The 25,035-nt window shown below is 44.9% G+C and overlaps 1 protein-coding gene and 1 pseudogene across 1 annotated transcript; both read right to left on the bottom strand.

Annotated features, from left to right (window-relative positions):
- Window positions 1-6,796: 6,796 nt before the first annotated feature.
- On the bottom strand, window positions 6,797-9,368 carry LOC139581466 (gastrotropin-like). Its single transcript, XM_071411253.1, has 5 exons — window positions 8,988-9,368; window positions 8,522-8,682; window positions 8,296-8,385; window positions 8,029-8,098; window positions 6,797-7,032 (listed from the first exon to the last, which is right to left on the bottom strand). The coding sequence occupies exons 1-4, from the start codon at window positions 9,052-9,054 to the stop codon at window positions 8,039-8,041; spliced, it is 378 nt and encodes a 125-aa protein (XP_071267354.1). The 5' UTR covers window positions 9,055-9,368; the 3' UTR covers window positions 6,797-7,032; window positions 8,029-8,038.
- A 9,112-nt stretch (window positions 9,369-18,480) lies between these two features.
- LOC139581465 (5-hydroxytryptamine receptor 4-like) lies at window positions 18,481-23,864 on the bottom strand (annotated as a pseudogene).
- Window positions 23,865-25,035: the final 1,171 nt, after the last annotated feature.

The raw sequence follows: 25,035 nt of genomic DNA, 5'->3' as shown, positions 1-25,035 counted from the left end.
TTTCATCTTGTTCTTGATACCATGTCTTGCTTTGAGATGTTTTGACTGACTTCATGTCAATGCTAATATGGCTAAAATTCGTTAACTAGCTAACCAACAACTGTAATGATGTATTTGAGAGACAATTGCTCATTTAGCAAATGTCTTTGTTTTTAATAAACATTGGAGACAAAATATAGTTTACATGTTGTCAACAATCTAAGCCAACCCTAACCTCTATGAATCCAAGAGTGGAAGACTCCTCTCTTGTCTCTAAAAGTAGGCTCACTTTATGTGAACAGTCCCATCACAAGTCAGACTGTTGAATTAACTTAATTTGAACGTACTTTACCTGTTGTCTGCTGATTTTGTCCTGAAGTACTGTTGGAGGTAATCTGAGACCAAATATCCGCAGACTAGTGTTATTAACCCAACTTTCAGTACGTTGGTCTGTATGTCACTTAGTATTTCTGATTTTAACCAAAGAACAGACCAAACCTTGTCCCATGCAATCAGTTGGCAAATTTCACAAGCACTTCCAGCTGATTGCGAAGGAGCACGCTTTGGTCGACAACGTTCGGTTACATTTGGCCAGTTTTGTAGTACTCGAGTCGGGTCTCGAAACCACATATTGAGTATCTCGTGTCGGTTACATTTTTACTCTGTCTTGACTTGGTGTTCCCAAGACCTGCAGAGTAAAAAACTCATAATCAACTTCCATTTAGTCAGCGCATAAAAGCCTTCGCCAGGACAAATATATACACTCCTTTCTTGAAACAATATCTTATGGCCTATAGAAAGCTGGGATTTCTACTTAACTCGTAACATTACTGTCCTATACTGTCATTGAAGAATTGCCTTGACTCTCTGATAGTGAAGAGTTGGGGAAATTGTTGGAAAGTTGGGCGCTTACTATTAGTAAAGGGGAGACAGGGTGAAAGTGTAACAGTCCTTATATCTATTATAGGCATGTCTTAGCAGTGGCGAACCTATTGGACCTAGGTCTTCAGTGTGTGACAGGTTAGTACAGTGGTGAACCTATTGGACCTTCAGTGTGTGACAGGTTAGTACAGTGGTGAACCTAGTGGACCTTCAGTGTGTGACAGGTTAGTATAGTGGTGAACCTAGTGGACCTTCAGTGTGTGACAGGTTAGTATAGTGGTGAACCTATTGGACCTTCAGTGTGTGACAGGTTAGTACAGTGGTGAACCTAGTGGACCTTCAGTGTGTGACAGGTTAGTACAGTGGTGAACCTATTGGACCTTCAGTGTGTGACAGGTTAGTACAGTGGTGAACCTAGTGGACCTTCAGTGTGTGACAGGTTAGTATAGTGGTGAACCTATTGGACCTTCAGTGTGTGACAGGTTAGTATAGTGGTGAACCTATTGGACCTTCAGTGTGACAGGTTAGTACAGTGGTGAACCTATTGGACCTTCAGTGTGTGACAGGTTAGTACAGTGGTGAACCTATTGGACCCAGGCCTTCCGTGTGTGACAGGTTAGTACAGTGGTGAACCTATTGGACCTTCAGTGTGTGACAGGTTAGTACAGGGGTGAACCTATTGGACCCAGGTCTTCAGTGTGTGACAGGTTAGTATAGTGGTGAACCTATTGGACCTTCAGTGTGTGACAGGTTAGTACAGTGGTGAACCTATTGGACCTTCAGTGTGTGACAGGTTAGTACAGTGGTGAACCTATTGGACCTTCAGTGTGTGACAGGTTAGTATGGTGGTGAACCTTTTGGACCTTCAGTGTGTGACAGGTTAGTACAGTGGTGAACCTATTGGACCTAGGCCTTCAGTGTGTGACAGGTTAGTACAGTGGTGAACCCATTGGACCTAGGTCTTCAGTGTGTGTGATAGGTTAGTACAGTGGTGAACCTATTGGACCTTCAGTGTGTGACAGGTTAGTACAGTGGTGAACCCATTGGACCTAGGTCTTCAGTGTGTGTGATAGGTTAGTACAGTGGTGAACCTATTGGACCTTCAGTGTGTGACAGGTTAGTACAGTGGTGAACCTATTGGACCTTCAGTGTGTGACATGTTAGTACAGTGGTGAACCTATTGGACCCAGGTCTTCAGTGTGTGACAGGTTAGTACAGTGGTGAACCCATTGGACCTAGGTCTTCAGTGTGTGTGATAGGTTAGTACAGTGGTGAACCTATTGGACCTTCAGTGTGTGACAGGTTAGTACAGTGGTGAACCTATTGGACCTAGGCCTTCAGTGTGTGACAGGTTAGTACAGTGGTGAACCTATTGGACCTTCAGTGTGTGATAGGTTAGTACAGTGGTGAACCTATTGGACCTAGGTCTTCAGTGTGTGACAGGTTAGTACAGTGGTGAACCTATTGGACCTTCAGTGTGTGACAGGTTAGTACAGTGGTGAACCTATTGGACCTTCAGTGTGTGACAGGTTAGTACAGTGGTGAACCTATTGGACCTTCAGTGTGTGACAGGTTAGTACAGTGGTGAACCTATTGGACCTTCAGTGTGTGACATGTTAGTACAGTGGTGAACCTATTGGACCCAGGTCTTCAGTGTGTGACATGTTAGTACAGTGGTGAACCTATTGGACCCAGGTCTTCAGTGTGTGACAGGTTAGTACAGTGGTGAACCTATTGGACCTTCAGTGTGTGACAGGTTAGTACAGTGGTGAACCTATTGGACCCAGGTCTTCAGTGTTTGACAGGTTAGTACAGTGGTGAACCTATAGACATTCAGTGTGTGACAGGTTAGTATGGTGGTGAACCTTTTGGACCTTTAGTGTGTGACAGGTTAGTACAGTGGTGAACCTATTGGACCTTCAGTGTGTGATAGGTTAGTACAGTGGTGAACCTATTGGACCTAGGTCTTCAGTGTGTGACATGTTAGTACAGTGGTGAACCTATTGGACCTTCAGTGTGTGACAGGTTAGTACAGTGGTGAACCTATTGGACCTTCAGTGTGTGACAGGCTAGTACAGTGGTGAACCTATTGGACCTTCAGTGTGTGACAGGTTAGTACAGTGGTAAACCTATTGGACCTCGGTCTTCAGTGTGTGATAGGTTAGTACAGTGGTGAACCTATTGGACCTAGGTCTTCAGTGTGTGTGATAGGTTAGTACAGTGGTGAACCTATTGGACCTTCAGTGTGTGACAGGTTAGTACAGTGGTGAACCTATTGGACCTAGGCCTTCAGTGTGTGACAGGTTAGTACAGTGGTGAACCTATTGGACCTTCAGTGTGTGACAGGTTAGTACAGTGGTGAACCTATTGGACCTTCAGTGTGTGACAGGCTAGTACAGTGGTGAACCTATTGGACCTTCAGTGTGTGACAGGTTAGTACAGTGGTAAACCTATTGGACCTCGGTCTTCAGTGTGTGATAGGTTAGTACAGTGGTGAACCTATTGGACCCAGGTCTTCAGTGTGTGACAGGTTAGTACAGTGGTGAACCTATTGGACCTTCAGTGTGTGACAGGTTAGTACAGTGGTGAACCTATTGGACCTAAGTCTTCAGTGTGTGACAGGTTAGTACAGTGGTGGACCTATTGGACCTAGGTCTTCAGTGTGTGACAGGCTAGTACAGTGGTGAACCTATTGGACCTTCAGTGTGTGACAGGTTAGTACAGTGGTGAACCTATTGGACCTTCAGTGTGTGACAGGTTAGTACAGTGGTGAACCTATTGGACCTTCAGTGTGTGACAGGTTAGTACAGTGGTGAACCTATTGGACCTAGGTCTTCAGTGTGTGACAGGTTAGTACAGTGGTGAACCTATTGGACCTAGGTTTAACGTTTAGCACACAAATAACTGGTGATCTAAAGTTTAAATGCATGACATAAGATATTTTCAAAGAGATGGCCAACAACAGCATGCGAGCTGCAATAAAAACACAGTTCCACTCACCAGATGATGATCATTTGAAATGTAACTTCTTGCTGAAAGTTATTCTTTAAAAGGGAGAAGCTAACAAATTAGCAACAACATCCTCTTTGATAACACCCGCTGCAGCCGCTGCAAACTAGCCTACAGCAAAAGCTAGCAAGACCGTGGGAAAACTAGTGCTCACTATTGCACAGTGACCTGTTGGCCATTACAAGTTAATGTGATTGGCTGATTCCACTGTCACTCAAAAATGTTGCCCTATTACAATTGAATGGCAGATGCCTTCTATCAAGCTTATGATAGCCTAGCCAATGGCTGACTTAGCTAGCCAGATGTATCTCCCCCGAGACCACCAGAGAAAAATCCTGATTGGATCTTTTTTTTCTCTTCATTTTAACCTTTTCCTTTCTAACAAAAACTGAGGCGATCAAATCGTTGGCCTTTCTCTGAAAGTGTAGAGGGCCCTTATTGTTCCCCACTGTGTTTGGGATAGTACATATGTGTGGAGTCGCTCTACTTGCCATCAGCATGTATTTATTCACCATTCAGAATGTCTAAAGAATCAATATGTTCTTCTGAAATATCAACACAGAAATACTGGACATTTTAAGTCTTATTATGATGACAATTTTACACAATTACAGTCATGGTCTTGAATTGGTCTCACTACCTCTCAGGTCTTGGTCTTGAATTGGTCTCACTACCTCTCAGGTCTTGGTGTTGAAATGGTCTCACTACCTCTCAGGTCATGATCTTGAATTGGTCTCACTACCTCTCAAGGTCTTGGTCTTGAATTGGTCTCGCTACCTCTCAGGTCTTGGTCTTGAATTGGTCTCACTACCTCTCAGGTCTTGGTCTTGAATTGGTCTCACTACCTCTCAGGTCTTGGTCTTGAATTGGTCTCACTACCTCTCAGGTCTTGGTGTTGAAATGGTCTCACTACCTCTCAGGTCTTGGTCTTGAATTGGTCTCGCTACCTCTCAGGTCTTGGTCTTGAATTGGTCTCACTACCTCTCAGGTCATGGTCTTGAATTGGTCTCACTACCTCTCAGGTCTTGAATTGGTCTCACTACCTCTCAGGTCTTGGTCTTGAATTGGTCTCACTACCTCTCAGGTCTTGAATTGGTCTCACTACCTCTCGGGTCTTGGTCTTGAATTGGTCTCGCTACCTCTCAGGTCTTGGTCTTGAATTGGTCTCGCTACCTCTCAGGTCATGGTGGTGGAACAGTGGAAGGTCATTTCTAGAACCTCGTACTGATTTTCTTCATGGTCACACCATTCTTTCCAGGGGTTGTGGTGCGCATGAGAAGGATAAGCGAACAGACAGGGTCCAGGCCCTAGAGGGAAGGAACTTGGTCCAGACAAAGTCATTTCCATGCTGGACTATCTGTCACCGCCTTGATGTCTGTCTTTACTGCATCATCACGTACAATCCCTGGGGAAAAGTTGAGGAAATGGTGGAAGACAACGATTGAGGTCAACATTCTGTGAAATCAATTATCAAATACACGTTATATAAAATGTTAGTTTAGCTCGTTCCAACAGAGGTTTACATAGAATAACTTGTCCAAATGTTGTTTTCTGTTTTTGAACATCATTTATGTCTACTAAACCTCATTGAAAATGATAGGTTTGGTACTGACCAAAGTGCTTGAGGAACACCACTTGGTTCTTCTGAATCTTCATCTCATATCTGCCACTGAATGACATAAGGGGAGGTCAGAGTAGAGGGCTTTAGAGAGAGATGGTGTTCTCTGTAGAGAGAGGTGGTATTCTCTGTAGAGAGAGAGGAGGTGTTCTCTGTAGAGAGAGAGGAGGTGTTCTCTGAGGAGAGAGGTGGTGTTCTCTGTAGAGAGAGAGGAGTTGTTCTCTGAGGAGAGAGGTGGTGTTCTCTGTAGAGAGAGAGGAGGTGTTCTCTGTAGAGAGAGGTGGTGTTCTCTGTAGAGAGAGGTGGTGTTCTCTGTAGAGAGAGGTGCTTTTCTCTGTAGAGAGAGGGGGTGTTCTCTGTAGAGAGAGAGGAGGTGTTCTCTGTAGAGAGAGGTGGTGTTCTCTGTAGAGAGAGGTGGTGTTCTCTGTAGAGAGAGGTGCTTTTCTCTGTAGAGAGAGGGGGTGTTCTCTGTAGAGAGAGGGGGTGTTCTCTGTAGAGAGAGGAGGTGTTCTCTGTAGAGAGAGGTGCTTTTCTCTGTAAAGAGAGGGGGTGTTCTCTGTAGAGAGAGGTGGTGTTCTCTGTAGAGAGAGGTGGTGTTCTCTGTAGAGAGAGGTGGTGTTCTCTGTAGAGAGAGGCGCTGTTCTCTGTAGAGAGAGGTGGTGTTCTCTGTAGAGAGAGGTGCGTTTCTCTGTAGAGAGAGGTGCTTTTCTCTGTAGAGAGAGGGGGTGTTCTCTGTAGAGAGAGGTGGTGTTCTCTGTAGAGAGAGGTGGTGTTCTCTGTAGAGAGAGGTGCGTTTCTCTGTAGAGAGAGGTGCTGTTCTGGGTGACTGTCTGAGAAATGTGCCCTGCTTTGTTTGAAGCAAAAATCTGGATTGGATTCATCATCTAACTGCCAGTGACTAGCAGATTAGCTGTGCATCCTGTGACACACTCCAACCAAGCCGCACTGCTTCTTGACACAATGCCGTCTTAACACGGAAGCCAGCTGCACCAATGTGCCGGAGGAAACACCGTGCACCTGGAGACCGTGTCATCATGCACTGCGCCCAGCCCACCACAGGAGTCACTAGTGCGCAATGGGACAAGGACATCCCTGCCAGCCAAACCCTCACGCCGCTGTGCGCCCCATTGGTCTCCCAGTCGCGACAGAGCCTGGACTCGAACCCAGAATCTCTAGTGGCACAGCTAGCACTGCGACGCAGTACCTTAGACCACTGCGCCACTCAGGAGGCCAGCATGAAGGTTTGAAATAGAGATTCAAAATCCTACAGTGAGGACCTTAAAATCACTTTGAATAAGATCGTACAGGTTTATCCATTTTAATATCAATTTTATTACATATTTGCGTTGTAGGAACTGAAAGGTGAAGGGTGTGTGATCATGGGAGGGAAGGGAACTGGGGCGACTGTCAACAGGGGGTTGGTGGTGGTGTATTTAAGGAAGCAGAGTGGCACTCCTAGTTGCTTGTCTGCTCTGAGCACCTCGCCGTCATCGTCTTCTTCTCATCGCTCCACACCGCAGCACGGCCATGGCCTTCAGCGGGACCTATGAGATGGAGAGCCAGGGAAATGTCGATAAGTTCACGGAGTTACTTGGTAAGAACCACCTCATGATGTATCGGAATTATACAATGTAAAAACAACTGTACGTTCAACGAAGATGTTAGATCGCAAAGGTGTTACCTCGTAGTACAGAGAGAGAATATGTGTTGTCATTATTGTATTCCTCAGTAGATGTGTGTTTGTCAGTATATAATAATAATCACAATGCACCAAAGATAATATGACAATAGGACTCTAGTAAGAAATAAAATACAAATCTAAACCAGATGTAGAAAATGGACCTATATGATGATATAACCTCTATCGTTTACAAGGGTTATCTAAGAACATGGCTGAGGAAGGCAGTGAGGTTAGTTATGTTATGATTCCCCAAATGTAATGAGATGGCGTAGATCGGCCTTCTGTCTGACCCTCCAGATCTCCAAGCCCGCGGAGTGAACGGCTCCACATCCATTGAAGAGAAACCCCAAGAGGGCCCAATGCTGCCTGTCTCTTCACTAAGCCTTATTGAGCTAGAAACACATCTGCACTGTTTCCTAATATGCAGTAGGGGGAGACAGACTGCAACTGTTACTCTACTGCAACAGCGGCGCTCAGGATGATTCTATAACAAAGAAAGCTGCCTTTGCAACAAGTCTGGTGTTCTCTTGCATGTTCATTTTACTTTTATCTTACATTATCAGCTGGTACAAAGAAATAAGACATTACTTTATTCGCGTGAAGGTAGTTCATGGATTCCATTGACACACTTCAAACATTGAATACCAGGAAGTTGCATAGATTGTTTGGTATATCTCTCTTTAAATTAAAGATGGACAGGGGACCGTTGCTGGAAATGTACTGGAAGGGTGATCCAGCTGGTATGAGTCATCCAGATGTTTCTGGAGGTGAACCAGTAACATGCGGGTAGTTTATGAGGTAGCGGGGACAAGGCTACCAGTAACAGCACACACACAAGAGCTCTGCCTCAACAAGTTACATTTTTGATGTCAGATCCTCTTGTTGATTCTCTTCATGGTCACACCCTTCTCCCCGGAGGTTGTACAGAGCTGTATAACGGAGAAAGGAGAAAAGAACACGGAGAGAGGGTTTATCAGAGTATTGGAATTAAAACATCCATTCTGTTGTACACTATGTCACATATAGTATAAACAACAGTCTCCCTCTTCATATGTCTCTTTACTTGAATAACTCACTAACTCAATCACTCTCTTTCTTTCTCTCTGTCTCAGTCTCTTTCTCCTACCATGATCAGCTTGTCCCCACTGATCTCAGCAGTGAAATGATACTGGGGGAACGGAATAATTATCTTGCCTCCTTCCATGGTGACGGTGGTCTAAGAGGGAAAAAGAGTTCAGCACGTGAATCACATTCCGATGGAAAGTACAGTACATACGCTGTATCTCTTTGAATACAATTCCATGAGTTTAAAGAGCACATTCATTCATTTATTCATTCATTTATTCACTCACCACGAACTTGGAGCGTAGCATGCTCTCTAGCTCACACTCCTTTCCGAGGGTGAACTTGTTAGTCAAGGTCCAGTTGGGAATAATCTGTGACCAGGTAAAATCATCCCCCTCCTGAAGCACTTCTGTTATCACTTTGAAGTCAGTCTTGGCATTGGAAAACCCTGGGGGAAAAGTACAGAGGGTACGGTAAGGGTTACATGTTAAGGTTGGGGTTGGGTAAGGATAGGTAAGAAATGGGTTAGCGTTAGGATTAGACTGATAGTTGCGGCTAGTGTTAGGATTAGAGTTAGGGTCATTGTTAGGATTAGAATTAGGGTTGTGGTTAGGGGTATAGCTATGGTAGTGCACGGTGGGAAAGATTAATGGGGGAAAGATTAAGGTTAATGACATACACATCTAATTAAAACCTTTTAGTTTGACTCAAACACATTAAACACATAAACAAATCTTTTAGAGTTTGACTTACCAATTGCCTCCAGAAACTCATCGTAATTCTCTTGACTTTCAAGCTCATACGTCCCAGAGAATGCCATGGTGGTGAAGAACTGACCAGAGACAGCAGAGAACAGACAGGAACTCTAGAGAGGTGTGGTATTCTCCTTCTTTTGAAAGAATTCTTTCTTTTTTATCATGCAATGTTCAGTGACTCACTGACAAAACTGCCTCATTCCCTCCCTCCACACACAGGCCTCACTGACAGCAGCACAAAGACTCCAAGAGGAAGTATGTAGAGCACATGCCAGTCATGGCAACTTGTCGTTCTATTGCCAATGCAATGACATAAAGTTGCTGCACGCAGAAACAGTCAGGTACTCAAGTGTTCAGAAAAGTGGATTTCACCTGTGCTATTCACTATTGGGTTGCTGTTGCTTTAAGAAATGTCATATCGGATGTGATTGAGTCATTCAGAACAAGTTTGTGCAGATACACTGCACATTTCAATAGTATTGCTTACGTAACACCCCGTGGTGGATAGATAGTCTCTCCCAGAGCCATGTATTTCATTATATGGATCTGGTCCATCCTTTTCAGTGGTAGGCTCCCGAGTCAGTATTGATAATAAAGATAATCTTGGCCTAGAAACCAATATGAAAACAAACGTTTGATGACAATGTCAAAAGTTTTAGAACACTTAATCATTCAAGGGCTTTCTGAAGACATCAAAACTATGAAATAACGCATATGGAATCATGTAGTAACCCAAAAAGTGTTAAACAAATCTAAATATATTTTTATTTGAGATTATTCAATTAACCACCCTTTGCCTTGATGACAGCTTTGAACACACTTGGCATTCTCTCAACCAACTTCCCCTGGAATGCTTTTCCAACAGTCTTGAAGGAGTTCCCACATATGCTGAGCACTTGTTGCCTGCTTTTCCTTCACTCTGCAGTCCGACTCATTCCAAACCATCTCAATTTGGTTGAGGTCAGGGGATTGTGGAGATCAGGTCATCTGATGCAGCACTCCGTCACTCTAATTCTTGGTCGAATAGCCCTTACACAGCCTGGAGTGGTGTTGGGTCATTGTCCTGTTGAAAAACAAATGATAGTCCCACTAAGCCCAAACCAGATGTGATGGCGCATCGCTGCAGAATGCTGTGGTAGCCATGCTGGTTAAGTACGCCTTGAATTCTAAATAAATCACAGACAGTGTCACCAGCAAAGCACACCTACTCCATAACACCTCCTCCTCCATGCTTCACGGTGGGAAATACACATGGGTAGATCCTCCGTTCATCCATACCGCATCTCACAAAGACATTCCCATTTGGACTCCAGACCAATGGACAAATTTCCACCTGTCTAATGTCCATTGCTCGTGTTTCTTGGCCTAAGCAAGTCTCTTCTTATTATTGGTGTCCTTTTGTAGTGGTTTCTTTGCAGCAATTCGACCATGAAGGCCTGATTCACACAGTTTCCCCTGAACCGTGGATGTTGAGATGTGTCTGTTTGGTATTTGGAATTTGGTATTTTATTAGGATCCCCATTAGCTGTTGCAAAGCAGCAGCTGCTCTTCCTGGGGTCCACACAAAACATGAAACATAATACAGAATGTCAATAGACAAGAACAGCTCAAGGACAGAACTACATAAATTACTTGAACTTTGTGAAGCATTTCTTTGGGCTGCAATTGCTGAGGCTGGTAACTCTAATGAACTGATCCTCTGCATCAGAGGTAACTCTGGGTCTTCCATTCCTGTGGAGATCCTCATGAGAGCCAGTTTCATCATAGCGCTTGATGTTTTTTGCGACTGCACTTGAAGAAACTTTAAAAGTTCTTGACATTTTCCGATTTTGAATGACCTTCAAATCTTAAAGTAATGATGGACTGTCGTTTCTATTTGCTTATTTGAGCTGTTCTTGCAATAATATGGACTTGGTCTTTTACCAAATAGGGCTATCTTCTGTATACCCCCTACCTTGTCACAACACAAATGATTGGCTCAAACCCTTAAGTCTGTTAATTGAAATGCATTCCAGGTGACTACCTCATTAATCTATTTCAGAGAATGCCAGGGTGTGCAATTCTGTCATCAAGGCAAAGGGTGGCTATTTGAGGAATCCGTAATGTAAAATATAATAAAGGTGAAATAAAAAAATAAAATAAAAATATTTTTAACACTTTTTTGGTTACTACATGATTCCATATGTGTTATTTCATAGTTCTGATGTCTTCACTGCTATTCTAAAATGTAGAAAATAGTAAAAATAAAGAAAACCCTTGAATGAGTAGGTGTTCTAAAACTTTTGACCGGTAGGTAGTGTATACTAGGATGATCTACACTCTTAGAAAAAAAGGTCCTCTCTAGAACCTTAAAACATTTTCTCAATAGGGGGTGCTGTTTACACTTTGTAGAATTTTCGTTCCCAAATTAAACTGCCTCGTACTCAATTCTTGCTCGTACAATATGCATATTATTATTACTATTGGATAGAAAACACTCTCTAGTTTCTAAAACCGTTTGAATTATTTCTCTGAGTGAAACAGAACTCATTCTGCAGCACACTTCCTGTCAAGAAGTGAGATTTCTGAAATCGAGGTCTCTGTTCCAGGGTCGGTTTATAAATTCCCTTGTAAGCTATGGGGCTACATGCACTGCATACGCCTTCCCCTAGATGTCAGTAAGCGGTGAGACTTTGAATGGAGTGGATAGCACCATCTGGGGGAGTATAAAGGCTCTTGGAACGGAAGGACCGACCTTTTCGACGCGGGGCCTGACGCAGCAGGGACACCAGCATGGCGTCCTGAAAAGCTTTCGGTTTAGCAGTTCTATATCTCCGGCTCTGATTTAATTAGTTTTTTGTCTTAAAAACTTCATAAGGTAGTTAATTTAAACTGACTTATAGCAGTTTATATCAGTTTATTGCGATTTTCTGGAGTTTCTTTGTCAGGCGTTATCACGAGTTGGGCACCTCTCCGGTACATCGGCGTTAGCAGCTAATTTCTACAGGAGTAGAGGACATCTTTCAACCAAAAGACGATTGTTCTGGACAAAGTTATCCTATGGAGACCTTTTCTCTAGGAGTGTATAGTACTCAATATGACCACCAACATACACAACATGAAGCCTGCATGATGAGTGTTACAAATTCCCTGGTGGCAATATTGGGTGTACCACAGGCATTTAATGTTTAGTATTCAATACAAACTCAATGATGACATGGGAATGTTCAATGATGCTTATTTGAAAGCTCATAGTTCTCATATGCCACCCATAGAATTAGAAGTAGTACAGACAAAGCAGGCCAGACTATTGCAATCCCATGGAAAATTGCCATGATCAGAGAGAACATGTCCATTCTATTTATTGTAATCCTATGCTCCAGAAAATGTATGAGTAACTGAGGAGGAGGTATCATATGTCTGCCTGATGCTCAGTTATTCAAAACGTAGTTGTGTGGATACAGTACCCATTGTGCTACAAATGCTACCCTTTCACCCTCTCGCTAATTTACAAGATATGCTCCTTATGTTTCCAGCAGCGGGTGGCTCGATACTGAGTTTCCTGAAGTCCCACATGGAGATGGAAGTCATCTTGTCAGAGGACAGGGCGAGGGAGAGTTAGGATAGTGAGAAGAAGCGGGCAGAAAGAAGGGCGTGAGGTGCATACCCAAACCGGCTGAGAAAATACAAGTCAAGTGCTTTCACCTTTGGGTCAAGTACAGGAAATACAAATGTAGTTGATTGATAGTGAACTTGAAATTGATCCTGACAAAAATGAGGAGAAAGAACCTGCATTGTCAGTCGAGAAGAGAGGACGAGTCTGACACAATGATCAGGAAAATGCCCAAGATAACCCAGTGGACCGATTCCGGTTGGCCAGATAGCTTTGTCCAGCCGGCCTGCCAGATAGCTAAGTCCAGCCAGCCAGATAGATATGTCCGGCTGGACCTAGCTATCTGGTAGGCCAGACGTAGCTATCCGGTCAGGTCCATCCGGCCAGATAGATTGGTCCGGCCGAGAGGCCGTCCTGAAAGCTAAGTCCGGACAGAGCTATGTCAGATAGCTTCATTAAATAGTACCAGCAAAAAACAGTCTCAACGTCAACAGTGAAGAGGTTACTGCGGGATGCTGGCCTTCTAGGCAGTGTTGCAAAGAAAAAGCCATATCTCAGATTGGCCAATAAAAATAAAAGATTACGATGGGCAAAAGAACACAGACACTGGACAGAGGAAGTCTGCCTAGGAGGCCAGCATCCCGGAGTCGCCTCTTTACTGTTGACATTGTGACTGGTGTTTTGCGGGTATTTTTTAATGAAGCTGCCAGTTGAGGACTTGTGAGTCGTCTGTTTCTCAAACTAAACACTCTTATGTACTTGTCCTTTTGCTCTGTTGTGCACCGGGGCCTCACACTTCTCATTCTATTCTGGTTAGAGCCAGTTTGCGCTGTTCTGTAAAGGGAGTAGTACACAGTGTTGTACGAGAACTTCCGTTTCTTGACAATTTTTTGCATGGAATAGCCTTCATTTCTCAGAACAAGTATAGACAGAGGAGTTTCAGAAGAAAGTTATTTGTTTCTGGCCATTTTGAGCCTGTAATCAAACCCACAAATGCTGATGCTCCTGATACTCAACTAGTCTAAAGAAGGCCAGTTGTATTGCTTCTTTAATCAGCACAACAGTTTTCAGCTGTGCTAACATAATTGCAAAAGGGTTTTCTAATGACAACTTAGCCTTTTAAAATGATAAACTTGGATTAGCTAACACAACGTGCCATTGGAACACAGGAGTGATGGTTGCTGATAATGGGCCTCTGTACGCCTATGTAGATATTCCATAAAAAATCAGCAGTTTCCAGCTACAAGTCATTTACAACATTAACAATGTCTACACTGTATTTCTGATACATTTTATGTTATTTTAATGGACAAAAAATGAGCTTTTCTTTCAAAAACAAGGACATTTCTAAGTGACCCCAAACTTTTGAACGGTGGTGTATATTTGAATTGTTGTGTTGTTTCCTGTTTGGACCCCAGGAAGAGTAGCCACTGCCTATAGGCAGCCGCTAATTGTGGATCCTTATAAATACTACAATTCTAAATGATGAAGAGATTGAATATGCACACTGATGGCAGATGCGATTTTGTCAATCTCTCAAGATACTTTGTAAAACAATGCTGTTCTCTCAATATTGATGTTGATATCTCACCAAGTGTCCAGCAGCAAGTGATCAAGAAACGGAATTCATTCCTGCAACATCTGGATTGTTAGGTATGTTGTCATGGCAATGGCATTATGATGCTGCATTATGCATGGCCCAGAGTTCTCAACCTCAAAATCCCAGTAAGTGCTGACAAAAATGGTGGCCCACTTTTCCTCCACAATGACATTGATGGAGGTACTAAAGCATGAACTATCAAATCAAATGTATTTGTCACATGCGCCGAATACAACAGGTGTAGACCTTACAGTGAAATGCTTACTTTCACGCCCTTAAGCCCTTAACCAACAATGCAGTTTTAAGAACATACCAAAAAAAAGTAAGAGATAAGAATAACAAATGATTAAATAGCCAGGCACCGCCTGGTATAGAGGTACTGGATGGCAGGAAGCTTGGCCCTGGTGATGTACTGGGCCGTATTCACTACCCTCTGTTGTGCCTTGCGGTCGGAGGCCGAGCAGTTGCCATACCATCCAGTGATGCAACCAGTCCGGATGCTCTCGATGGTGCAGCTGTAAAACCTTTTGAGGATCTGAGGACCCACGCCAGATCTTTTCAGTCTCCTGAGGGGTAATAGGCTTTGTCATTCCCTCTTCATGACTGTCTTGATGTATTTGGACCATGATAGTTTGTTGGTGATGTGAATAAGGAACTTGAAGCTCTCAACCTGCTCCACTACAGCCCCGTCGATGAGAATGCGGGCGAGATCGGTCCTCCTTTTCCTGTAGTCCACAATCATCTCCTTTGTCTTGATCACATTGAGGGAGAAGTTGTTGTCCTGGCACCACACGACCAGGTCTCTGACCTCCTCCCTATAGGCTGTCTCATCGTTGTCGGTGATCAGGTCTACCACGGATGTCTCTTCACGAGAATCTGAGGACCCATGCCAAATACTTTCAGTCTCCTGAGAGAGAATAGCTTTTGTCGTGCCCTCTTCACTACTGTTGGCTTACTTGCAAAATGTTCCAAAAATATGTGTGACATACAGTACATACTGAACGAACACAACTGGCCTACAATACAGTCATCGAACCTACTGTACATTATACCAGCATTGACCAGGATTTGTACCTGATTCCTCTAATCTTCTTGATTGATGATAGTGATCAGTTATATCTGGTGTGTTAGGCTTATAGTGAGATTGATATTCAATGTAATTTTCACCACTGGTTTACAAGCATATTGTCAATATCTGACTTGACATACAAGGTAAAATGAACAAAAGGATTGGGTCAGGTTTTATAGCAAAGTGTATTCTTTAAGGCAGCACCCAGTTGTTGTGGGTAGAGACTGGTTAGACAGATCCTCTTGCTGATTCCACTGTTCCATTCTCTCCACCGGCAGTTAAACACTGGGTGGAAGGGAGCAGAGAGAAGAGGGTAAGAAGGCATCATACAGTTTATAGTGTTGGCTAAAATAGAATTGTTGAAGATTATACATTGGTACAGTCATACGGGATGCTTTGAATACACGGGATGGTTAAAACTTCTTGTCAATAGGGGGGCGCCATTTCGACTTTGTAAAAATTCGTTCCCAAATTAAACTGCCTCGTACTCAATTCTTGCTCGTACAATATGCATATTATTATTACTATTGGATAGAAAACACTCTCTAGTTTCTAAAACCGTTTGAACTATATCTGTGAGTGAAACAGAACTCAAGTTGCAGCTAACTTCCTGTAAGTGAGAAATCTGAAATCGGGCACTCTGTTCCAGGGTCAGTTTATTAATTTGCATGTAATCTATGAGTCGACATGCACTGCATACGATTTCCCCTAGATGTCAGTAAGCAGTGAGAATTGGAATGGTGTTGCTAGGCAGATCTGAGGCCATATAAAGGCTCTTGGAACCTGGGGTGCACTCTTTTCAACGTTCGTCATGGCGCAAGACAGACCTCAGGATGGCATTCTGAAAAGCTCTCGTTATAGGCCTTAGATATATCCGGCTCTGATTTTATTCGATATAGGTGTTAAAAACATCATAATGTAGTTATTTTAAACCGAGTTATATCAGTTTATATCAGTATATTGCGATTTTCGGAATTTTCTTTGTGCTTTCTTTGTGCTGCGTTATGAAGAGTTGGACACGTCTGGGCCACATAGCTAATGTTTGCTGCTAATTCCTAAGTTGAAGACGACAATCTACAACCAAGCAACGATGATTCTGGACAAAGGACAACTTGCACAAGATTGCTCAAGAAAAAGTAAGAACTATTTATGATATTAATTCGTTGTTCTGTTGAAAAATGTAAAACTACTATTCCGCCATTAATTTCGGTGCGGTCTCGCTTTAACGCACGCTGTATGTCGTAGTAACGTTAATTTTTAAAATCTAACACAGCGGTTGCATTAAGAACTAATGTATCTTTCATTTGCTGTCCAACCTGTATTTTTTAGTCAAGTTTATGATTAGTTATTGATTAGATTAGGTGCCTCTCCCAAGATTTCTCCCGACATTTTGTTGGCAGCTTGGCTACTATTCTCATTGTATAACCACGATGTGTGCCGCTAAATATGCACATTTTCGAACAAACAATATATGTATTGTGTAATATGATGTTATAGGACTGTCATCTGATGAAGTTTTGAGAAGGTTAGTGAAAAATGTAATATCTTTTGCTGGTTTATTCGCTATCGCTAACGTGCATGAATCAATGCTGCTGTGTGGTTGGCTATTGTAGTAAGCTAATATAATGCTAAATTGTGTTTTCGCTGTAAAACACAAAGAATCTGAAATATTGGCTGGATTCACAAGATCTTTGTCTTTCATTTGCTGTACGCTGTGTATTTTTCATAAATGTTTTATGATGAGTATTTAGGTAATTCGCGTTGCTCTCTGTAGTTATTCTAGTTGCTTTGGTGAGAGTTGTGATGGTGGCTGCAATGTAAAACTATGATTTATACCTGAAATATGCACATTTTTCGAACAAAACATATGCTATACAATAAATATGTTATCAGACTGTCATCTGATGAAGTTGTTTCTTGGTTAGTGACTATTTATATCTTTATTTGGTCGAATTTGTGATAGCTACCTATGCAGGAAAAAAATGGTGGGAAAAAAAAGTTGTGTCTTTTGCTATGGTGGTTAGCTAATAGAAATACATATTGTGTCTTCCCTGTAAAACATTTTAAAAATCAGAAATGATGGCTGGATTCACAAGATGTGTATCTTTCATTTGGTGTCTTGGACTTGTGATTTCATGAACATTTTATTATATGATATCCCTGTGGCTTTAGGCTAGGCTATGCTAGTCAGCTTTTTTGATGGGGGGGATCCCGGATCCGGGTTTGTGACTCGTTAGAGCCATCACCTGGCTTGTGGCAATAACATCTCTCTCTCTTTTTCTCTCTCTCACCCTCTCTCTCTCTTTCTCTCTCGCTCTCTCTTGAATACAAAATGAGAAGTATGAAAAAATGTGATGCTTTTTGCTGTCTTTTTCAACAATCCCGTCACCATATTCTTTTGTACTGCTTTCAGACGCCATATAGAATAGTAGGAGACCGCTAGTTTCTTACCAATGTACATAAGGAATTCATCATGGATCTCGTATCTCCCAGTGTAAGCCTGGCAGCTTAGCGATGGGATGCAGCAGCTAATTGGTGAAGATGAGGTGAGATGCCACTCTGCTCCTTTAAATAGTGTACACCGTCAACCAACCACACACATAGAACCATAAACATTGATAATGGTGCCACAATCACTGGCAGTGTGCCAAGATGTTGGTCAGTGACAGAGGCAATTCACCCTCTACTGAACATAGGCCAAGTCAGATGGAGAACTGTTTCTCACCAAAGTGACCATCTGTTGTATTACAAACATGTCTCAGGTGTGTATAAAATGTGATTGAAGTCAATGATTTCAAAAGCAGCCATAAAATAAACTCCACTGTTCATTCAGCAATACGTGGAATTGTACCTTAGACAGCACAGATTGAAATAATATAAAATGTAGGATTGTGAAAGATAATGTCACTCCAAATGATGTCATAGGCTTCAGGTTCCCCTTTTGATTGTGGTAATCTGGTTGTCAGGTCCTATTACAAATAGGAGTGGGCGTTGCATAAAGACATCTGCCCCTGTACAAGCTTTCTCTTTCTCTTCCTGGTCCTGATAGGGTGAAAGAAACATTGTGTTACGTAGCTGGCTCCCACATAGCCTGGTTAACTACTCTGTCATCCTGACAACGCAATGACACTGCAAGCACTGACACCTTCAAATGATAACAATCTCACGACAGAGAGGATAAAGACAATATCTTGACACCATATTATTTCCTCTTTTATTCAGTGAAAGAAACAATGATATAGCTACAGGTTCATTTCAACAAAACTGCACAAAGAGACAGAGAGGGAGTGAAATGGGAGACTTGTCAGATCTTAAAACATGCACCTTTTTTAACAAAGCAAATTTGAGGAAATCACTACCGAAGTTCTATCAACACATTGACTGTAGTACTCGCTTATGAAAAACACTAGATCACTGCTACTCGCCTTTTCGAAATGCCTATGCCTACAAGGCCCTCCCCGCCCTCCCTTCGGCAAATCAGATCACGACTCCAATTTGCTCCTCCCTTCCTATAGGAAGAAACTCAAACAGGAAGTACACGTGCTAAGGTCTATTCAACGGGTATGTAGGGTATGTTGTTGTAGGGTATGTTGTTCCCACAGTGACTATTAAAACCTACCCAAACCAGAAACCGTGGCTAGATGGCAGCATTCGCGCAAATCTGAAAGCGCGGACCACCGCATTTAACCATGGCAGAGTGACTGGGAATATGGTTGAATACAAACAGTGTAGTTATTCCTTCCATAAGTGTCAGGGTTGTGTGCGGAGAAGTATCGGAGTCAAGCGCAGGACACAGGTGTGGAGTGAAACCACAGTGTTTTACTCAAAATATAGGCAAAAGTTCCATAAATGGAAATAATCATAAACACACACGTAATCATCACAACACCTAACGCACAAACAATCACGGACAAAACAGAAATGAAAGCCAGAGGGTTAAATAGGGAACATAATGGGCGATTTGAAACCAGGTGTGTATAAACAGACAAAACAAAACGAAACTGAAAAATAGATCGATGGTGACTAGAAAGCCGGTGACGTCGACCGCCGAACACCACCCGAACAAGGAGAAGGGCCGACTTCGGCGGAAGTCGTGACAATAAGGCAATATAACAGGTAAAACGTCAGTACAGAGACAAAGTGGAGTCGCAATTCAACGGTTCAGACACAAGACGCATGTGGCAGGGTCTACAGACAATCACGGATTACAGAGGGAAAAACAGCCACGTCGCAGACACCGACGTCTTGCTCCCGGACAAGCTAAACACCTTCTTCACCCGCTTTGAAAATAACACATTGCCACCGATGCAGCCCACTCTCAGCCCACCCTCGTTTTCTGTGGCCGACGTGAGTAAGACATTTAAGCGTGTTAACACTCGCAAGGCTGCAGGCCCAGATGGCATCCCTAGCCGCATCTTCAGAGCATGCGCAGAACAGGTGACTGGAGTTTTACGGACATATTCAATCTCTCTCTATCCCAGTCTGCTGTTCCCACTTGCTTCAAGATGTCCACCATTGTTCCTGTACCCAAGAAAGTAAAGATAACTGACCTAAATGACTATCGCCCCGTACCACTCACTTCTGTCATCATGATGTGCTTTGAGAGGCTAGTTAAGGATCACACCCGAGACGCACTTCAATTTGTTAACCGCCCCAATAGATCCACAGACGATGCAATCGCCATCGCACTGCACACTGCCCTATCCCACCTGGACAAGAGGAATACCTAAGTCAGAATGATGTTCATTGACTATAGCTCTGCCTTCAACCCCATAGTACCCTCCAAGCTCATCATTAAGCTCGGGGCCCTGGGTCTGAAACCTGCCCTGTGCAACTGGGCCCTGGACTTCCTGACGGCCGCCCCCCAGGTGGTGAAGGTAGGAAACAAAACCTCCACTTCGCTGATCCTCAACACAGGGGCCACACAAGGGTGCGTGCTCAGCCCCCTCCTGTACTCCCTGTTCACCCATGACTGCGTGGCCATGGACGCCTCCAACTCAATCACTCAATCATCAAGTTTGCAGACGAAACAACAGTAGTAGGCCTGATTACCAAAAATGACGAGACAGCCTACAGGGAGGAGGTGAGGGCCATGGCAGTGGTGCCAGGAAAATAACCTCTCCCTCAACGTCAACAAAATGAAGCAGCTGATCGTGGACTTCAGGAAACAGCAGAGGGAGCACGCCCCTATTCACATTGACAGGACCGCAGTGGAGAAGGTGGAAAGCTTCAAGTTCCTTGGCATACACATCACTGACATTCTGAATTGGTCCACCCACACAGACAGTGTGGTGAAGAAAGTACAACAGCGAAGGCCAAACAGATCATCAAGAACATCAATCACCCGAGCCACGTCCTGTTCACCCCGCAATCATCCAGAAGGTTCATCAAAGCTGGGACCGAGAGACTGAAAAACAGCTTCTATCTCAAGGCCATCAGACTGATAAATAGCCGGCTACCACCCAGCTACTCAACCCTGCACCTTGGAGGCTGCTGCCCTATATATATAGACATGGAATCACTGGTCACTTTAATAATGGAACACTAGTCACTTTAATAATGTTTACATACTGCTATACTCATCTCATATGTATATCCTGTATTCTATTCTACTGTATTTAATCAATGCCACTCCGACATTGCTCGTCCTAATATTTATATATTCCATTCTTTTACTTTTGATACGTGTATTGTTGTGAGATGTCAGACACTACTGCACTGTTGCTAGGAACACAAGCATTTCGCTACACCCGCAATAACATCTGCTAAATATGTGTATGTAACCAATACATTTCCTGTTTAATAAAAGGAATCTACTTGCACTCCGGCAGTCATTTTGAGATGGTTTCCAAGGTAACTACAGTATGTACCTGCCTACTGATCTCCTGAGTAGACACCAAACACCACCTAATCTGCTTGCCTAGTATCTCACAACCCAAGATGGCCACAAACGCATGGCGAAAGTTTTTATTGAAGAAGGCATAAATAAAAGGATTCAGAGATGAGTTAGCATAGCCCAGCCACATAGAGGCCCCCAGGACTATGGGGCTGATCCTGTCTCCCCACAGAGTAAAGGCTATGTTGATACAGAAGTAGAGGAACCAGCACATTAGGAACACCCCCATGATCAAACCCAGGGTCCTTGCAGCCTTGTTCTCCTTTCTGATGGAGAAGCCCCCCAACCTAGCCTGGACTCGCCTGGCTGGATCTGATCTGGCTGGGTCTGGTCTGGCTGGGTCTAGCCTGGCTGGGTCTGATCTGGCTGGGTCTGGTCTGGCTGGGTCTGGTCTGGCTGGGTCTGGCCTGGCTGGGTCTGGCCTGGCTGGGTCTGGCCTGGCTGGGTCTAGCCTGGCTGGATCTGATCTGGCTGGGTCTGGTCTGGCTGGGTCTAGCCTGGCTGGGTTTGGCCTGGCTGGGTCTGGCCTGGCTGGGTCTGGCCTGGCTGGATTTGATCTGGCTGGGTCTGGTCTGGCTGGGTCTGGCCTGGCTGGGTCTGGTCTGGCGGGGTCTGGCTGGGTCTGGTCTGGCGGGGTCTGGCCTGGCTGGATTTGATCTGGCTGGGTCTGGTCTGGCGGGGTCTGGCCTGGCTGGATTTGATCTGGCTGGGTCTGGTCTGGCGGGGTCTGGCCTGCCTGGGTCTGGCCTGGCTGGGTCTGGCCTGGCTGGGTCTGGTCTGGCTGGGTCTGGTCTGGCTGGGTCTGGCCTGGCTGGGTCTGGCCTGGCTGGGTCTGGCCTGGCTGGGTCTAGCCTGGCTGGATCTGATCTGGCTGGGTCTGGTCTGGCTGGGTCTAGCCTGGCTGGGTCTGGCCTGGCTGGGTCTGGCCTGGCTGGGTCTGGCCTGGCTGGATTTGATCTGGCTGGGTCTGGTCTGGCTGGGTCTGGCCTGGCCTGGCTGGGTCTGGCCTGGCTGGATTTGATCTGGCTGGGTCTGGTCTGGCGGGGTCTGGCCTGGCTGGATTTGATCTGGCTGGGTCTGGTCTGGCGGGGTCTGGCCTGCCTGGGTCTGGCCTGCTGGGTCTGGCCTGGCTGGGTCTGGCCTGGCTGGGTCTGGCCTGGCTGGGTCTGGCCTGGCTGGATTTGATCTGGCTGGGTCTGGTCTGGCGGGGTCTGGCCTGGCTGGGTCTGGCCTGGCTGGGTCTGGCCTGGCTGGATTTGATCTGGCTGGGTCTGGTCTGGCGGGGTCTGGCCTGCCTGGGTCTGGCCTGGCTGGGTCTGGCATGGCTGGGTCTGGCCTGGCCTGGCTGGGTCTGGTCTGGCTGGGTCTGGCCTGGCTGGGTCTGGCCTGGCTGGGTCTGATCTGGCTGGGTCTGGCCTTGCTGGGTCTGGTCTGGCTGGGTCTAGCCTGGCTGGGTCTGGCCTGGCTGGGTCTGGCCTGGCTGGATTTGATCTGGCTGGGTCTGGTCTGGCGGGGTCTGGCCTGGCTGGGTCTGGCATGGCTGGGTCTCGCCTGGCCTGGCTGGGTCTGGTCTGGCTGGGTCTGGCCTGGCTGGGTCTGGCCTGGCTGGGTCTGATCTGGCTGGGTCTGGCCTTGCTGGGTCTGGCCTGGCTGGGTCTGGCCTGGCTGGGTCTGGTCTGGCTGGGTCTGGCCTGGCTGGGTCTGGTCTGGCTGGGTCTGGCCTGGCTGGGTCTTCCCTGATAGGGTTCTGGTCCGTGTGGAGCTGCCCGGGATGGTTCTCCATGGCATGGATCCACCTGCCTCTGAGCCACCATAAAGATCCTCCCATAGGCAAACAGCATGAACACAACAGGAATGAAGAAACACACCATAGAGTAAGCCACAGCATAGGGTGTGTGGATCTGGGCCACACAGGTCTGGCTTTCCTGCTGAGTGCCCCTGTGCCCAGTAAGGGGCATCAGATAGTACATGCTGAGGGAGACGCAGAGGGAGGAGATGAGGAGGGGGAGCAGCCAGGAGAGCAGGAGGAGCATGGTGACCCGTCTGGGAGACATGCGGGTGGGGTAGTGAAGCGGGTCGCACACTGCCACGTACCGGTCCAATGCAACACAGCTGAGGTTGAAGATGGAGGAAGTGCACAGGGTCATGTCCAACAGGAAGTGGGCCACACAGAAGTTCTGTCCGAACAACCAAGTGTCCACAGAGCGCACCAGGCTGAACGGCATCACCAGCACAGCAACCAGGAAGTCCGCCATTGCTAAAGAGACAATGAAGGTGTTGGTGGGCGTCTGGAGGTTCCGGAAGCGTCCGACAGAAGCCACGATGAGGAGGTTGCCCAGTATGGCGAATACCGGTATGGGGATGAGGACGCAGAGCACACACACTTTGAAGGCGGTGCTCCGGAGCAGGGCTGAGGTGCTCTCGTTGTGCCCCCCAGTATCAGTGAGGTTGATGTAGTCTGTGGTGGAAGAGTTGGACCCAAAGAGTAGAACACCATGAGAGAGATCGCCAGCCATCCACATCGACAGGCCAATTACTGAGAACCCAGAAGGTGTAAATGAATTAGACTGATAACTACAATCACAAGAGGATTTCAGCCATATGCCTCACTAAATATATAAACTCAATGTATCCTGACTTAGCTGAAGATAAAATCCCTTAATATATAGATAAATATCCTCTTAGTTTGAGCGATTGACCTATGGCTTTCGGTTGGAGTCTAACAGATCGATTACGCTCTCTCTCTTCTTTTATCAGGGGCTGCCTTGTCCCCTCTCAGTGCTGTTTGTCTCTACATCTCCCAGCTGTGCATCTCCAGCCATGGGTGGTCATAGCAGCACTACACATGTCAATCATTAACCAGCATGCATTTGGGCGTCAGGGGGTAACTGGGCATGAATGAGAAGACTAGGTAGCTATGGCTTCATATGGCTCTTGCAGAAGAGTGCTGATCGATCCAGTGCGCTCTCTCTGTCTCTGTCTCTCTCTCTCTCTCTCTCTCTCTCTCTCTCTCTCTCTCTCTCTCTCTCTCTCTCTCTCTCTCTCTCTCTCTCTCTCTCTCTCTCTCTCTCTCTCTCTCTCTCTGTGGATGTGTTCCTGTTACTGCCCCACTGTTTGCTCCCAAACCCTGTCACTCAGGACTGTTTGATCACTGCTTAGAGCAGAATGCATCATTGCCCTATGGCCTATTATGTCTGTAAATAGAAGGGATCATGACAGTATTGAAAATGTGCCTGGATACCAGTCTGTTTGTACCATCACACCACTCCTTGCGAATCCTTAATCTAAGTAGGCAACATACAATATTTTATCTTTGACATATGAATGACAGTTTGAGGAATATTTTGAAATATATTTATTAACAGAGTGTATCAGATTACAGAGTGTAACCAGAGCAGTGTTTTTTTTCTTCTCTCAAAAAAACACACCTCAATGTTATCTACAGACCTTTTCATGTTTGTCCATATGATTACTACACCAGATAAACCAGGTTAGACTTTATTTACCCACTAGATGTTTGTACATATGATTACTACACCAGATAAACCAGGTTGGACTTTATTTACCCACTAGATGTTTGTCCATATGATTACTACACCAGATAAACCAGGTTAGACTTTATTTACCCACTAGATGTTTGTCCATATGATTACTACACCAGATAAACCAGGTTAGACTTTATTTACCCACTAGATGTTTGTCCAAATGATTACTACACCAGATAAACCAGGTTAGACTTTATTTACCCACTAGATGTTTGTCTATATGATTACTACACCAGATAAACCAGGTTAGACTTTATTTACCCACTAGATGTTTGTACATATGATTACTACACCAGATAAACCAGGTTGGACTTTATTTACCCACTAGATGTTTGTCCATATGA

The sequence above is a fragment of the Salvelinus alpinus genome, chromosome 7 (assembly GCF_045679555.1).
Source record: "Salvelinus alpinus chromosome 7, SLU_Salpinus.1, whole genome shotgun sequence".
NCBI lineage: Eukaryota > Metazoa > Chordata > Actinopteri > Salmoniformes > Salmonidae > Salvelinus > Salvelinus alpinus.
The sequence above is the reverse complement of the archived record's forward strand: the minus strand, read 5'-3'. Positions and strand labels throughout refer to the sequence as shown.